Source organism: Biomphalaria glabrata, chromosome 17 (assembly GCF_947242115.1).
Source record: "Biomphalaria glabrata chromosome 17, xgBioGlab47.1, whole genome shotgun sequence".
Taxonomy (NCBI): Eukaryota; Metazoa; Mollusca; class Gastropoda; family Planorbidae; genus Biomphalaria; species Biomphalaria glabrata.
The window spans coordinates 27,714,817-27,731,615 of NC_074727.1; the positions used below are offsets into that span (position 1 = coordinate 27,714,817).

At 38.6% G+C, this 16,799-nt stretch overlaps 1 protein-coding gene across 6 annotated transcripts in view; it reads left to right on the plus strand.

The window, feature by feature from the left end:
- The window catches only part of LOC106074044 (lysophospholipid acyltransferase 2-like), a 62,056-nt gene extending 45,709 nt beyond the window's left edge, over positions 1–16,347 (plus strand). For all 6 annotated transcript variants that reach the window (XM_056015096.1, XM_056015099.1, XM_056015095.1 and 3 more), the window contains 2 exons: positions 11,231–11,382; positions 11,952–16,347. In XM_056015096.1, coding sequence (XP_055871071.1) covers positions 11,231–11,382; positions 11,952–12,153 — 354 coding nt within the window. In that variant the 3' untranslated portion in view covers positions 12,154–16,347. The remainder of the gene's footprint in view (positions 1–11,230; positions 11,383–11,951) is intronic.
- The last annotated feature ends 452 nt before the right edge of the window (positions 16,348–16,799 follow it).

Here is a 16,799-nt window from a genome sequence, read left to right on the forward strand (position 1 = left end):
TAAAAAGCAGGACATTTCGATGTGATGGTTGTTTTGGCTTGGGATGTTTCGGTGCAAAATGTTTTAGCCACAATATACATGCTCATGTTATTATGTTTTTAACCCTAAAAACCCTACTTCTTTTCTATCATTGTGTCTGCCTCCTCTTTTTCTCAGTCTGCCTTCATTACCCATCAGTCGTAGCATAATCATAATGTCAACATTAATTCTTAGGCATAGGATTCTAGGCCAGTTTTATTTACAGCCCATCCAGGTCCACACCAGTTAAGATGCAAAGCTTATGTCAATCTTTTTTTGTAAATTTGATTCTCAACATAAACCAATAAATACACCATACAAATCTAGAAAACATGCTAATGGACACCCATATGAAATGAAGAGTTCTGGGCATTTTTAGGAGTTACTCTAAACATGAATTAAAAAAGAGGCCCAACTATAACACATATTGGGATTTAGGCCATCTTAGCCAAGTAACACCATTGTTCCCTAGACATATGAACTAGGTCATTTGGAAATATCTGAATACCAGATAGAAATGATCTTGCTTTCAGGAGCTAATAAACATTTCAACCCACAATTTAGATATTTACTCTTACGCTACTCAGAACATCAGCATTGATCAAAGACGTAAGATTTGGCATTAAGTTTTGGTGTCTGTCAGACAGTGTTAATGGCTAGTTTTGCCAGTTTGAAGTATTTGCTGGCAGTCAAGGTAGACGACAATGGCAAACGCAAGACTTATAGGCATGAGCTAATCATAGAACTGAGTCAGAAGGCCCTAAAAAAAGTGAAGGCCCTAATATAGGTAAAGATACATTTTTTACATATTGTACTGACATTTTGGTGGGCCAGATCAGGCCCGCATGCCGTACTTTGGGCACCAGTTCCTATAACTAAGCCATGGGTGGTGTCAGAGACTTGACATGTATACAGCTTAAAGGAGAAGTCTGAAGTGGTCTAGCACAGCAACACCTCTGACAGGCATCAAGTTAAAATGTCTGCATTGTGTCTGCATTGGAGAACATGATATCAAACTTTATACCTCAAAAAGTGATACGCCTCAAACCCACCTAGGCAGCAAGGGAGGCTGCGAGAATAGGCCCTACACCACCAACTCAAACAGTAACAGGTCATACACTTGATGGTCATGATCAAGTAAAACGTCCAGTTGGGTAAAAAGTGTTGATAGGTCAGACCTGTGTGGTAGAACACTGGAAGCAAAGTGTTGTGCACAATATCACAGATAAATGTAATTATACTTTTTTTCTACTTTTACAACCTAAATCGACCACTGCTGGACAACAGTTATATCTGCGCTGAATGTAGCAAAATATGTAGGTCGCAGTTGGGAAATTCTGTACATCCCCATTAATCTTCTGGCAACAAAAACGGCATACACTAGATTGTAAAACAACATCTGGAGGAGCTGGATTTTGCCAATGACATTTGCCTCCTCTTCCTTTCGCAACAAATGCTAACACAAAAGTTAAGTCCCTCCTTCTGTACAGTTCAGAGATACGGAGAGTCACAAAAACAAATTGCTAACACAAAAGTTAAGTCCCTCCTACTGTACAGTTCAGAGATATGGAGAGTCACAAAAACAAATTGCTAACACAAAAGTTAAGTCCCTCCTACTGTACAGTTCAGAGATATGGAGAGTCACAAAAACAAATTGCTAACACAAAAGTTAAGTCCCTCCTTCTGTACAGTTCAGAGATATGGAGAGTCACAAAAACAAATTGCTAACACAAAAGTTAAGTCCCTCCTACTGTACAGTTCAGAGATATGGAGAGTCACAAAAACAAATTGCTAACAGAAAAGTTAAGTCCCTCCTTCTGTACAGTTCAGAGATATGGAGAGTCACAAAAACAAATTGCTAACACAAAAGTTAAGTCCCTCCTACTGTACAGTTCAGAGATATGGAGAGTCACAAAAACAAATTGCTAACACAAAAGTTAAGTTCCTCCTACTGTACAGTTCAGAGATATGGAGAGTCACAAAAACAAATTGCTAACACAAAAGTTAAGTCTCTCCTTCTGTACAGTTCAGAGATATGGAGAGTCACAAAAACAAATTGCTAACACAAAAGTTAAGTCCCTCCTTCTGTACAGTTCAGAGATATGGAGAGTCACAAAAACAAATGCTAACACAAATGTTAAGTCCCTCCTACTGTACAGTTCAGAGATATGGAGAGTCACAAAAACAAATTGTTAACACAAAAGTTAAGTCCCTCCTTCTGTACAGTTCAGAGATATGGAGAGTCACAAAAACAAATTGTTAACACAAAAGTTAAGTCCCTCCTTCTGTACAGTTCAGAGATATGGAGAGTCACAAAAACAAATTGCTAACACAAAAGTTAAGTCCCTCCTTCTGTACAGTTCAGAGATATGGAGAGTCACAAAAACAAATGCTAACACAAAAGTTAAGTCCCTCCTTCTGTACAGTTCAGGGATATGGAGAGTCACAAAAACAAATTGCTAACACAAAAGTTAAGTCACTCCTGTACAGTTCATCGTCCCGAGACATGACATTGAACTGCGCTCCTCTTTCCTTAGTGCCCTACTTCTTTTCTATCATTGTGTCTGCCTCCTCTTTTTCTCAGTCTGCCTTCATTACCCATCACTCTGTCTCCTTATCTTTAAAATCTCACTACGTCCTAGACCAGTCCGTTTGCCGTGGACTGGGAAGGGTAAGGGGGGATAAAGAGATCCTGGTGTTTGAGAGGTGGCTATCTGAGGATAAACCACCACAACACAATACTTTGGCTCCAAGTTCCCCTAGACCTGAGGCCCAGATGGCTCGCTCTTGGTCAACCGGCTGGTCATGCTGGTGGCTGGAGGGTCAGTCGGGGAGCTTCTGTATTGGACACTTGCCAGATGTAGCAGCTGACTGAGTATAGCACCTGTGTAGCCCTGGCGGGCTCATTCTGGATATCCGAATGGCTCGTCCCCTTCTTGGACTTGATGGCGGGTGGGGAGCACAGGTGCCAAACTAATAAGAATATATATATGGATAAAATAAACAACCAAAAAACTACTTGCCCCAGATTTATGTCTGGGCAAGAGACGTCGAATAGAAGCAAAAAAGGTGGAGGCCACAAGAAGCAGTACTAACTGGCCATCATTTTTGGTGGTCAGGTACACAGCCCTTTTCTCATCTACAAAGGACTAAAGTCAGTAGTGGGAGAGCCCAAGAGTGTATCTACGTTACACAAGTCAATGGAACTTCTTGTAGAAGTTGATAGTAAGATACACTCTGATGGGCTTTTACGATGCAGAAGAATCTGTGATCTCCAAGTAGAAGTCATGCCACACAAGAGTTTGAACAACAGCAGAGGTGTAATCAGCTCTAGAGACCTGATGGAATGTTTCGAGAAGGAAATAGTGGAGGGAATGGAAGGAGTCACCCATGCCCGACACATTACCAGGCGCAGGGATGGTGAGGAGTTCATAACCGCCACTATTATCCTCACATTCGGAACTAGGACACCGCCAGACTATGTGAAGGCAAGATACCTACGAGTTCCAGTGAGGCTGTACATACCTAACCCCATGAGGTGCTTCAAGTGCCAGGGTTATGGACACGGCGCGGCAGTCTGCAAGAGGAACACTGTGTGCCAGATGTGCTGGAGAGGGTCATGAGGACAAGAGCTGCACAGCCCAGTTCAAATGCCCAAACTGTCATGCTGGCCACTCAGCCTACTCCAAGGACTGCCCTGTGTGAAAACAGGATGTTGCCGTGCAGGAGTACAAGGCAAGAAATGGATGTACCTACGCCCAGGCTGTGGCTAAGATAGGAAGATCCATAGCCACACAGACGGACACATTGACCCCACCACCCCCTCCTCCTCCAAATCAGAAGAAAACGCCGCCAAAGAACACACCGCCAAAGAACACACCTTCGAAGAGACAAGAAAGCCCTGTTGTCATGCTAAAGAACAGGTTCTCTTTTCTCGCTGATGATAGCATGGAGACTGAACAGCATGTCAAAACCAACACTCTGTGAGAACCCGGAGACATTATGTCTGACACAGGTTCTCCTCAGAGAACCCAGCCAGACACCCCAACCTCTACTGAGTTAGAGGCTGACCAACTCCCTAAGGGGAGAAATCAAAGCGAGAGGATGCCTGAGGTGAGGGAGGAGGAAATAACCGCCGCTCTAACCAGAGGGATCTCCTTTCTCCTGAGAGAAAGACTTCCCCCAAAAGGGGGTTGTCTTCCTCTCCTCCCAAACGCAAGACTAAAAATGCTAAGGTCACTGGAATAAAGGGAAACCCCTCCGGGGGCCTCCAAAGGCCAAATAGCTCCAAGTAGGTCATTTAGAATAAGCCATGGATTCCAGAATTGTACAGTGGAATTGTAGAGGCCTGTTTGCTTACAGGAAACATTTCTGAAAGATAGCATCAGTTTCTGAAGCTACAGTTTTTACAGCAAGAATGTTGAGGATGCAGAGAGAGCATAATGTGGAGTCTGTATCCTTGTGAAGGACAGCATCCCCCATGAGAGGGTAGAACTACAGACCACACTACAGGCCGTAGCAGCTAGGATAACCCTTCACAAGGTTATCACTTGCTGCAGCCTGTATCTACCACCAAGCGCTTCATTAAACCAAACAGACATGGAGGACCTTTTGAAACAACTCCCCCAGCCTTATATAATCCTTGGGGATTTCAAACACCATGTGGGGATCCAATAATACTGACACAAGAGGTCGTATGCTGGAGGATATCTTCCTCCAACATGATTTATGCATACTTAATGATGCATCACCGACCTACTTGCACCCAGGAACTGGATCTCTCACATGCATTGACCTCACCGTATGCGTCCCTGGACTTCTGGACGACTTTAAATGGTCAGTTAGCAATGATCTAAGAGGAAGTGATCATTTCCCAATCATCATTACTAACAATCTCTCCTCATTGGGATGACCTCAGCGGTGGAAACTGAATAAGGCCAATTATGAACAATTCCAAAAAAGATTCTCTGAGGATATCACAGAAAATATCCTCGATGAACAGAACCCAGCTGATACCTTTGTTAGCAAGCTACTTAGTATAGCCAGGAAAGTTGTCCCGGCCTAGCAAACCATGGTTTGATACAGCTTGCAAAAGTGCTATTGGCGATAGGAAAAAACAACTGGCTGCATTTATAAAGAATCCTTCCCAGGAAAACCTAAAGCTATTCAGGATAGCTAGAGCAAAGGCTAGACAAACCATACGGTCAGCCAAAAGGAATTCCTGGAGAAGTTTGGAAGGCAGTCTGGATGCCAAAACTTCTGCTAGAGCGGTTTGGAAGGCAGTAAGGCGAATCAAAGGGAAAGAATCAAATGCAATAGGGCATTTGAAAAACCAAGGACAAACTGTCACGTCCCCCAGAGAAATAGCTGACTGCCTTGCATCCTCAATAGCAGAAAAATCATCCACTGCACACTACACGCCAGAGTTCCAAAAAGTCAAAACCAGGGAGGAAAGACACCCCATTGATTTCAGGTCAGAGAACAATGAAGACTACAACAAACCGTTCTCGCTTGAGGAACTGAGGGAATCGCTGGACAAGTCACATGACACAGCGCCTGGAGAAGACGAAATCCATTACCAGTTCCTCAATCACCTTCCCGAATCCTCATTGGCAGTCCTGCTAGGGGTCTATAACTGTGTGTGGCAAACAGGCGCTTTCCCAAACAGCTGGAGGAAAGCCACAGTTATACCGATACCTAAACCGGGAAGAGACGGCTCTGACCCAGCTAACTATCGACCAATAGCACTAACAAGCTGCATCTGCAAAACCATGGAAAGAATGATTAACAGTAGGCTGGTCTGGTACCTGGAAAGGAATAAAGTGATCTCAAACTACCAGTGCGGATTCCGGCAGGGGCGGACAACAACTGACCACCTGGTAAGGCTGGAAGCTTATATTAGAAATGCATTACTCAGAAGAGAACATCTAGTAGCTGTATTCTTCGATATAGAAAAGGCCTATGACACAACCTGGAAACATGGCATCCTACGTGACCTGGCGCTTATGGGGCTTAAGGGACACCTCCCCCGTTTTGTGGAGGAATTCCTGAAAGATCGAAAATTTCAGGTTCGAGTGGGCAACTCCGCTTCTGACACTCATGACCAGGAAATGGGTGTACCCCAGGGCAGCATTCTGTCAGTCACCCTGTTCAACATTAAAATAAATAGCATTATAAATGCGCTGTCCCCTGGCATAGAGTGCTCTTTGTATGTTGATGACTTTGTCATTCTCACTTATGGGAAAAACATGAACACCTTAGAAAGAAAATTACAGTTAAGTTTAAACAAAATTCAGGGTTGGGCAAACTATAATGGTTTCAAATTCTCAGACTCCAAAACAGTTAGTATGCATTTTTGTAATCTAAGGGGACTCCACCCAGACCCTGAACTATTTATACACAAAAAGAAGATCCCTGTCGTGAAAACTACAACATTTTTAGGCCTCACCTTAGATTCCAAATTTAATTTTCTCCCCCACATTAAGGAACTTAAGAAGAAATGCCAAAAGTCATTAAACATACTCAGAGTACTCAGCCATACGGACTGGGGAGCTGACAGAGATACCTTGCTGCTGCTTTATCAGAGTCTAATTCGATCCAAGCTAGACTACGGATCCATAATATATGGAGCAGCAAGGAAGTTGTACCTAAAAATACTGGAACCATTACAAAATGCGTGTCCCGAGACATGACGTTAAACTGCGCTCCTCTTTCCTTAGCACTTTTGGATCTCAAAAGTGCCCTACTTCTTTTCATTGTGTCTGCCTCCTCTTTTCCTAAGTCTGCCTTCATTGATCATCCTTAACTTTAAATTCTCACTACGTCCTAGACCAGTCCGTTTGCCGTGGACTGCGACGGGTAAGGGGGGATAAAGAGATCCTGGTGTTTGAATGGTGGCTATCTGAGGATAAACCACAACAACACAATACTTTGGCTCCAAGTTCCCCTAGACCTTAGGCCCAGATGGCCCGCTCTGGGTCAACCAGCTGGTCATGCTGAGCTACCAGCATAGGTCGTTAGCAAGGAAGTCTTATCTAAAAATACTGGAAACAATACGAAATGCTGCCCTGCGTCTCTGTCTCGGTGCGTTTCGTACATCACCTATCCCAAGTCTCCATGTGGAGGCTGGAGAACTCCCCATGGATATAAGAATGAAAAAGCTTGCAATGCAGTATATAGTCAAGCTAAAATCCAACCCCACGAACCCTGCTTTCGACTCCATATTTAACCCCACAGAGGTAGAATTATACAATCGAAGGCCTAACATCATACAGCCGTTGGGCCTTCGAATGAGAGAACCCATCCAAAATTTTACCCCACCCATTGACCAAATCTCTAAAATAGAAACCCCTCAGAATCCTCCTTGGCTAATGAATAAACCCAAATTAAATTTATCCCTCCTTAATTTCAAAAAAGAAAATACAGAGCCAAGCATAGGAAACTGCAGGAGAGCTATGGAGATTGTGGCACCATCGAATTTAGGAAATTTAGGCACCGGATATTTAGGCACCGCGTATTTACGGATATTTAGGCACCGGATATTTAGGCACCAGGAAATTTAGGCACCCGGATATTTAGGCACCCGGAAATTTAGGCACCGGATAATTAGGCACTTTTTGACAAGGTGGAAAATTAGGCACCGGATAATTAGGCACTCTTTAATTAGCGACCTTAATTTTGAAAGTAGTTTTAAAATGTTAACGTATATGTTATCCTTAGGCTATGGGCTATCGGTGACTTTATAAAAAAAATAGCAACCATAACGATTGTAACTAAAGAAAAGCTGACAAAATGGGGAAAAAATGACAATCATGAGAATGTGTGGAAACAAATGACTGCTGAGTCATTATATAATATAGACATTACAGGATTCAGGGGAGGTGAGATAGAGATGATTCTCCGCTCATTGCTTCCATCCATCACCAACCCCTAAGGTTGACTGGTGAGTTTTTTTTAAATTGATGATTTGTGTAAATATTTAGTTACTAATGTAAATACTTAGGATTAAAAAGTATTATAAAATATTTTTATTATGTCGGGGAGTGTTGGTGATAAATATAATCGCAATCACCCTCTGCTTGTGGAAAAAGGAGGGGTCGTAATCTTAAAATGGGATGGGCGGGGCGGGGGGGGGGGGGCGCACACACTCTCACTTAAATGAGAGGATTTCTCGCAGGTAGATGTAAACTTAGTTGTAAAAGTAACGTAGTGAATCTGAAGGCTACACACTGGACTAAAGGGTATGGAAACACAAAGGTGTTCAAATGGAAGTCTGGGGATTATATTTTAGAGGCCTTTCAAAAACTTTGGTTGACACATTTCTGTTAAAACCATCATAATAATAAGAACAGTAATAAAAATAATAATATATGTAAGGGAAATGAAGATAGTTAAATTTGATTGGCAGTTTTGAAAGTTAGGGAAACGAGTGTTGTTTTTTTTTTGTTGTTTTTTTAATATGTGTGTGTGTGTGTTTAATAATGAGTGTATGAAACCTTTTTTGTCGTTTTTTTTTTTTTCATTCTGAAGAAAAAAATAATTGTATAAGGTAGGCCTACTGAACACAAAAGGAATGGAGGAATCAAACCTTATCGAAAATTGTAGTAAATATATTTGGTTTATGATAGAGAAGGCGGGGTTAAATTGGAACATCAACAATCTTCTATAAGCAGAATAAGTATTAAAAAGAGACCAATATTAAAAAAAAATGATATTTACATTTTTAACTCATCTGTCTTCTCCATAAACTTTTTTTTTAATTTTCAAAACAGTATATTTTATCGTATTTTCTAGCCGTTTTGCGATTTCCATTGCTATTTATATAAATATTATATTACATAAATCTACATATTAATTCAATAAAAGTTAATGACCACATTTGAAGGACATAACACACCTATACTCTCCCACAATAGATCTTCCTAAAGGGGTTACCCATTAACAATATAAAAGAAGGAGTGTTGATAATAGATATTAATGCTATTATAAAATATGTATACTACTTTAGTTTATCAACATATTTAATTCCTATAAGTAACGCGCGCAAATCCACCCTGCTCATTTCCATTCCCACTATAAGAAGACAATTTTCTCCAGACTTCCATTTTAGCAGTTATGTTCAATGCTGTACCCTGCCCTGTACTCCAGTGTGTAGCCTTGAGACTCATTGCGTCATTTTCACGACCTAGTTCAACATCTACCCGCCACAAATCCTCTCCTTTAGTGGGAGTGCGTAGAGGGGGAAGGGCTAAGGTCAGGAAGCAATGAGAAGAGAATCAACTCTACCTCCCCTTCCCTGAATCCTGTGAGGTCTATATTTTATAATGACTATTAATACGGAGTCATTTTTTCCACACATTCTCACGATTGTCATTTGTTTTCCTCGTTTTGTCAGTTTTTCTTTTATATCATAAAAATTCAGTTAGAATCGTTATGGTTGCTATTTTTTTGATAACGTCACCAATAGCCCATAGCCTAAGGATAACATATACGTTAACATTTTAAAACTACTTTCAAAATTAAGGTCCCTAATTAAAGAGTGCCTAATTATCCGGTGCCTAATTTTCCGCCTTGTCAAAAAGCGCCTAATTATCCGGTGCCTAAATTTCCGGGTGCCTAATTATCCGGGTGCCTAAATTTCCGTGTGCCTAAATTTCCGGTGCCTAATTATCCGGTGCCTAAATTTCCAGATACCGGCACCATCTACACAGATGGATCCAAAATGAATGGAAAGGTTGCGTGTGCCTGCTCCTTTCGGAACAAAACAATCTCCCGTAGACTCTCCGATGGATGCTCCATCTTTACGGCTGAATTGCATGCAATATCGCTTGCACTTATGTCAAAGCATCAGAAAGGAGGAAATTTATAATCTGCTCCGACTCCAAATCTGCATTGCAAGCTTTGGGGCGGATGAAGACTGACATTCCATTGGTACATAAGAGCCTGAAGCTGTTGGACCAAATAACAGCCGACCATAGGGATGTCACCTTCATCTGGGTCCCCTCCCATGTGGGCATTGAGGGAAATGAAGCCGCAGACAGAGAAGCAAAGAGAGCCATAAATCATGCGGTGTCAGGAACCCAAATTCCCTGCTCGGACCTGAGACAAAGTATTGCCTCTGCCACCTATCAAGAGTGGCAGGACCGATGGGAGGCTGAGACTCACAATAAACTCAGGCAGATTGTGGCTGATGTCAGGTGGCGGCCCACATCTAAGGGTCTGACAAGGCGTGGTAGCATGACCATGTCCAGACTTAGGATTGGCCACACCTACATCACGCACTCTTTTGTGCTGAAGATAGAGGAGTTCCCACTTTGTGAGTACTGTGACTCTCATCTCACCGTGGAACATATCCTCATTGATTGACCCAGATACCAGGATGTCAGGGAGAAATATTTTAGAGCCACTAACTTAAAAACACTTCGACAGTGTCGATCCTGGGAAGGTACTGGGCTTTGTCCGGGAAGTGGGGTTGTCTGCGATTTTTACAAAATTATTAAATTTTTACTACCTTTACTATTTTCACTGTGAACAAACCTTGTTTTTAATGATTTAACTGTATAGAATTTAGCCCTTGTTATGTAAAGGGAGAGTGATCCTTAAAGGATTACGGGCACGACATGGCCTAAATTGTGCCGATGTACCAAAACTCAAACTCTCGCCTCACGGTGGATCATATCCTCATTGATTGCCCCAGATACCAGGATGTTGGGGAAAAATATTTTAGAACGCACAACTTAAAAACACTATTTGACAATGTCGACCCAGGGAAGATACTGGGCTTTGTCCGGGAGGTGGGGTTGACTATGAAGATCTGATTTGTGAAATTGTGACCTTATAATATTTACTTAAGATTTTTACTAATTATTAAATTTTTACTACCTTTACTATTTTAACTGTGAATAGGCCTTGTTTTTAATGATTTAACTGTATGGAATTTAGCTCTTGTAAAGGAGAGTAATCCTTGAAGGGTTACTGGCACGACATGGCCTAAATTGTGCCAATGTGCCAAAAACCCAAACTCAAATAATCTTTACACCAAAAATAACTGACACTTAACACATCTACCTTATGCACTATCTCACACACCTACCAAACACACACACACACACACACACAACCTTTTCATACCTCACATTTTATTTTGGTCCCTTTTTTTGTCATTCATTGATTTTATTTAAAAAACTGATATTTCCATTTCTGTTCTCTCCAGGTCCGACGAAACATTCGACCTTGGTTCCAACGTTCAGTCTACTCCCGTTTGATTTATGACTGCATCACTTTCATTGCTACACGTTTGGCCAACAGTTATATCTGTTTCCCATTCTTAATACTAGAGTTTTATTCATGTATCAATATGTACAAGTAAGTCAGTGAAATATTTGTGTCTCACTATGTACAAGTAAGTCAGTGAAACATTCATTTCAATTAATGCACATAATATGTATGCTCAAGCCAAACTGTGAATATGTAGACAACATAACTAACATACAGTGTTAAGCTACAAACAGTTTAAATATAGACTTCAAACATACAGTGCTAAGCTACAAATAGTTTAAATATAGACTACAAACACAGTGATATGCTACAAACAGTTTAAATATAGACTACAAACATACAGTGATATGCTACAAACAGTTTAAATATAGACTACATTAAAAACATACAGAGGTAAGCTACAAAGAGTTTAAATGTAAAAATACAGTTAGATGTAAAAAGTTATGAATTTTTCTGTGTGGTTTTTTTTTAGAAATTTTTCTGGGTATTCAGTGTCTTTATTGGAATTGTATACATTAAGTTGTATTTCTGAGACACTCTAAGCCCCTTGAATGTCTGATTAAGTCTTTGTTTGTCTTTATTTAGGATTGAACTAGTTTGACTCATTGAGTGCATGTCTGGTAGATGTTCCTCTCATATCTTCTCTTTGTCCGCAGGTCCATCTATTTTTTCTACCATGTTCTAACCCTTGCTAGCTACTTGTGCTTTTACGTCATGACTAGTTCAAGGTCAAGACCCAATCCAACTGTCTTCAACAGAGGTCAGCTCCAGACTGCTGACCAAAGTCAGCTCCAGACTGGTACTGCTAAAGAAAACAGTGACTCCAATTTGCCTCAGGATCCAATTAAACAAGATTGATACTTTAAATGTGTTTGAATATGTGTGTAGGGTATTTGGTTCATATTAATTTACCTGTGATTGACCAATACTATGTATATGTCTGTGTGTTAGATTATTTTAAACCACATTTTGTTAACACATTTGTCTGTTGTCAAGAACTATAGGAACTATCAACCTTTCCTTCATCTTCACCACTTCAAACCATTCCTTCAAACTGGTCATTTCTGATTGTGTTAGTATTACATAGACATACCAACTCTGAACCCTTTCTAACTACTTAACCCATTAGCCTACCGCAGAAGTGTGCGTCTTTTTTTACTGAGTCCTAAAAGTGGTAGAATGTGTTGGGATGCTAGCAACAGTTTTTTTTTAAACTTTCCTATAAGAAGAACTCATCATGTCTTATTGTAAACGAGAGCGTGGTGACTTTTTTTTTTGTATGTGTTTTGCTTTTTAATTATTTTTTATAGAATGTTTTTACAATGAGTATTTTTAAAGCTTTTTTTTTAAATTCAAAAGCAGTGGTTCTCAATCTTTTTGGCTCGGCAACCTCTTTTTACAATTCTTCACTATGCAGCGACCCCAACCTTAGAATTAATTTTCAGTCATAAGCATAAGAAATCATAATCCTAATGTAAATATCTGAGATGTATTGCAAACGTTTGATGTATCTTTGAATTGCATTTTCTTATCTATTTCTCATTCGCCATATTCATGTTGCTAACTTAAGTGACAATTTAAAAATCATGGCGGAACATTACCACAGTATAATTTCGACAGTCTGATCTTGTTTCTGATTCACTAGGTCAGGAAAACTCATTTCACAAAAATATTTTATTGGACATGGATTTTGAAAAGGCACAATTCAGACAATTGGGATATGACTGCAAATACTTAACTCAAGTTTGTGTGACTGACATTGAAATCTTTTCTCGCTGCATCGCAATTGAGAATAAAATGCTGAGGTTTTTTTTAAGTCTCTGTAACATCAACTTTGACTTTAAATAAACTTCAGGCAAATGTGAAGTCAAGTAGATTTGGAATGTATGGTGATATTTGTCCACAAGTATTTCTTTAACAGAAATTATAATTTTATCTGTCTGTCAGGCTGAATGTCATTTTCCTCATAGAGAGCAGGTGTTTCGTCCAATTTTATTTGCCAATCTAAAGTTTTATTTGGAAGGATTGGATTTTTTCAAACAAATCGAGGCATGTTGCATTTGATCCTTGCGGTGACACTTTTTATTGCCTCTTGTAATCGTGGCAGTGCCTTCATCACTAATATTTGTCGGTGAGTTCCCATGACTTTTGGTGACTCATTCTTGACCAAAGGTTGAAATCCAGACCAACAGACTAGCAAACTTGGAGCAATAGCTGAGCAGACACCACTAATATTTCTAAGAAATTTTAAACTTTCTCTGATACATTTTACCTGCTGATCATTTCAAGAGAAAGAGAAACTGTTTTTTTTTTTCAAATAGCCATCTTTGATATAACTAAACTTTACTTCTAAAACTCAAGGTATATTTGTCAGCTTTAAAGTTTTTTTGGTTTCATAGATTCTGCTTAGAACTATTTTACAAATGACACATTGGGGTTTTGAATTCCTGCGTAAACTATTGAAGTAAAATAATACAGTAAAATATTGTCTTTATATTTTATTTTCTCAATGTTATTTTGATCAAGATCCAATAATATGGACTATTAAATGATAACGTATTATTAATTATAAATGAAATTGCTTTTCAATTATATCTGGATGTTATATGATTCCAAAATTGTGTCACGTTATGCATTAATTTACATTAATTTAAATTGTTCAAATAGTTATGCTGCAACAATAGAAATGTTTGAAATCATTCTAATCCATTCGTCTGCATTATCTATCTTCAAATGATCAAAATAAAATTGAAACTTTCAATGGAAAAACTTTGTACAATGTCAAGTTTTACATGTTAGAATAGACAAAAAAATCATATTTTCGATGGCCTTAGGAGACCCCTTGCAAATGACCATCAGGTTAAGAACCCCTGTTCTAAAGGTATTAAAAGTATATATTGTTTTTTACTAGACATATTGTTTTATCCTGACTACATTTACTAGTATTAGACCTTAAATTTTTAGTATTTTTTCAAAATATTATTTTTCAAGATTATTTTTTAATAACTGTCACCCCTCTTTATGTTACTGACTTTTCTAACCAGAAATCAGAGTCAATCCTTGCTTTTAGTTAGTCAGATAAACCACTAACTATGGAAATATTCTTGAGACTGTAAATGTCAAGTGTCATGATGTCATACAACATCTACCAACTTTGAGCCTTTCTTTCTTGCTAGTTGGATAAAGTTAACAACTTTGAGCCTTTCTTTCTTGCTAGTTGGATAAAGTTAACAACTTTGAGCCTTTCTTTCTTGCTAGTTGGATAAAGTTAACAACTTTGAGCCTTTCTTTCTTGCTAGTTGGATAAAGTTAACAACTTTGAGCCTTTCTTTCTTGCTAGTTGGATAAAGTTAACAACTTTGAGCCTTTCTTTCTTGCTAGTTGGATAAAGTTAACAACTTTGAGCCTTTCTTTCTTGCTAGTTGGATAAAGTTAACAACTTTGAGCCTTTCTTTCTTGCTAGTTGGATAAAGTTAACAACTTTGAGCCTTTCTTTCTTGCTAGTTGGATAAAGTTAACAACTTTGAGCCTTTCTTTCTTGCTAGTTGGATAAAGTTAACAACTTTGAGCCTTTCTTTCTTGCTAGTTGGATAAAGTTAACAACTTTGAGCCTTTCTTTCTTGCTTTTCTTGCTAGTTGGATAAAGTTAACAACTTAGAGCCTTTCTTTCTTGCTAGTTGGATAAAGTTAACAACTTTGAGCCTTTCCTTCCTGCTGAAAGTCCATAAAAGCTACCAACTTTGAGCCTCTCCTACTTACTGTAAATGTACTGTGAAGTAGGTGTCTGTTGAATGAAATACACTTCCAATGAACATGGTATGTGTAGCTAGAGAGAATGTATTTACAGATATCAGAGAGTACATTTTGACTAGATGATATGTATTCTCATTGACTACAATGATTTTGTGGTTTAGAATATTTGTGACTACATTTCTGTCTGTTCTTGTCTACCTCAGGACAATCTCTCTAGCCCCACACTTTTGTTTGTTGACTAGTTGTATTTAGTTAACATCCTAACTTCACTTAGAGTAGGCCATTAGAATTGAGAGCTAGTTCAAACCTAACCTTCTTGGGATTAGATTAGAGTAGGGGCCTATTTCAGAAGTCATAATCATATATGACTTAATATTTCTTGTAATATTTACAATTCTGATCTAGATATCTTTACACTAAATCCTGGGATAGTTTTATTCTGAATAGTGCAGGGATAGATTTTCACACCAAACAATTTTGTGATAGTCTTTTAAGATTTTAACAATTGTGATAGAGATTTCTGTTAAAGTAATACTTTTAGTATAGATGGAAGTCATTCTCCAGAAATTGTCAAGTGTACACTACAATATAGGAATAGCCTTCGATACACTACAGTATACTATAGGCCTAGGAAAAGATCCTTTTAGAAATTAAAATTTGGAATAGCCTCTTGTAAATACAACAATTCTGAGATATTTTTTTAGACTTCATAATCCTGGAATAGATTTTGTTTATAGAAATGAAATCAAATCATCTGATCCATTTCTTTTCACTTTTTCATCCTGGAATAGATTTGTTTATAGAAATCAAATCATCTGATCCATTTCTTTTCACTTTTTCATCCGGAATATACTGAGAAGAAATTCTTCTAAGTTCTGGAATTCTGGGTAGATTTTTTAGCAATTAGAATAATTAGATATCATATTTAAGGCACTAAAATTATGGGATATAATTTTAAACTACATTTGTAAGATACTTGTAACATAAATGTGTTTGAGATAACATACTCTTCAAATTGATGTAGCACATTTGTATGAGATAACATCTTCTAGCCAGGTGAACAAATTATCATTGTAGCTCTAAATTTAAGAAAAGGTTTTGAGTCATAACTATCACACTAATGAAACATCTTCAGATGCAAAGTATGTTTAGCGGCATTAAGATTGTATCTCCCTAGGTACATTGTCCCATGGGTAATCATTTCACTCTTGATGTTGGAAAGTATTGGTAAGGCAGCCATATTATAACGAGACCATCTGAATGTACTATAGAAATAAAAGGAAAACTTGTTGAAACAAACATTTGTGTCTTTTTCTTTCTGTTTTTCTTTGTTACACTTCTAATTAGATAATTTTTTTCTATCTATGTATATTCTACCTTTAGTGAAGTCTATTCCAACGTGATGTGACTGCATACTAGACAATTACAAGAACGCAGTGCAGTTTCTCTGAATACACCTAACCCAAAAAGTAAGCAGACAGCTGCAGACTGAATACATAAACAATGTAATATCTAAGGATAACAACAAAAACCTATGGTCATACATTAAGTCTAAGAAAATGGAAACAACAGGCATAGCACCATTAAAAGATGGGTAAAACTTATCTCTATAGAACATGGTTTGTGAAGAGATGAAGAGATCTCTATAGAACATGGTTTTTGGAGAGATGAGGAGATCTCTATAGAACATGGTTTGTGGAGAGATGAGGAGATCTCTATAGAACATGGTTTGTGGAGAGATGAGGAGATCT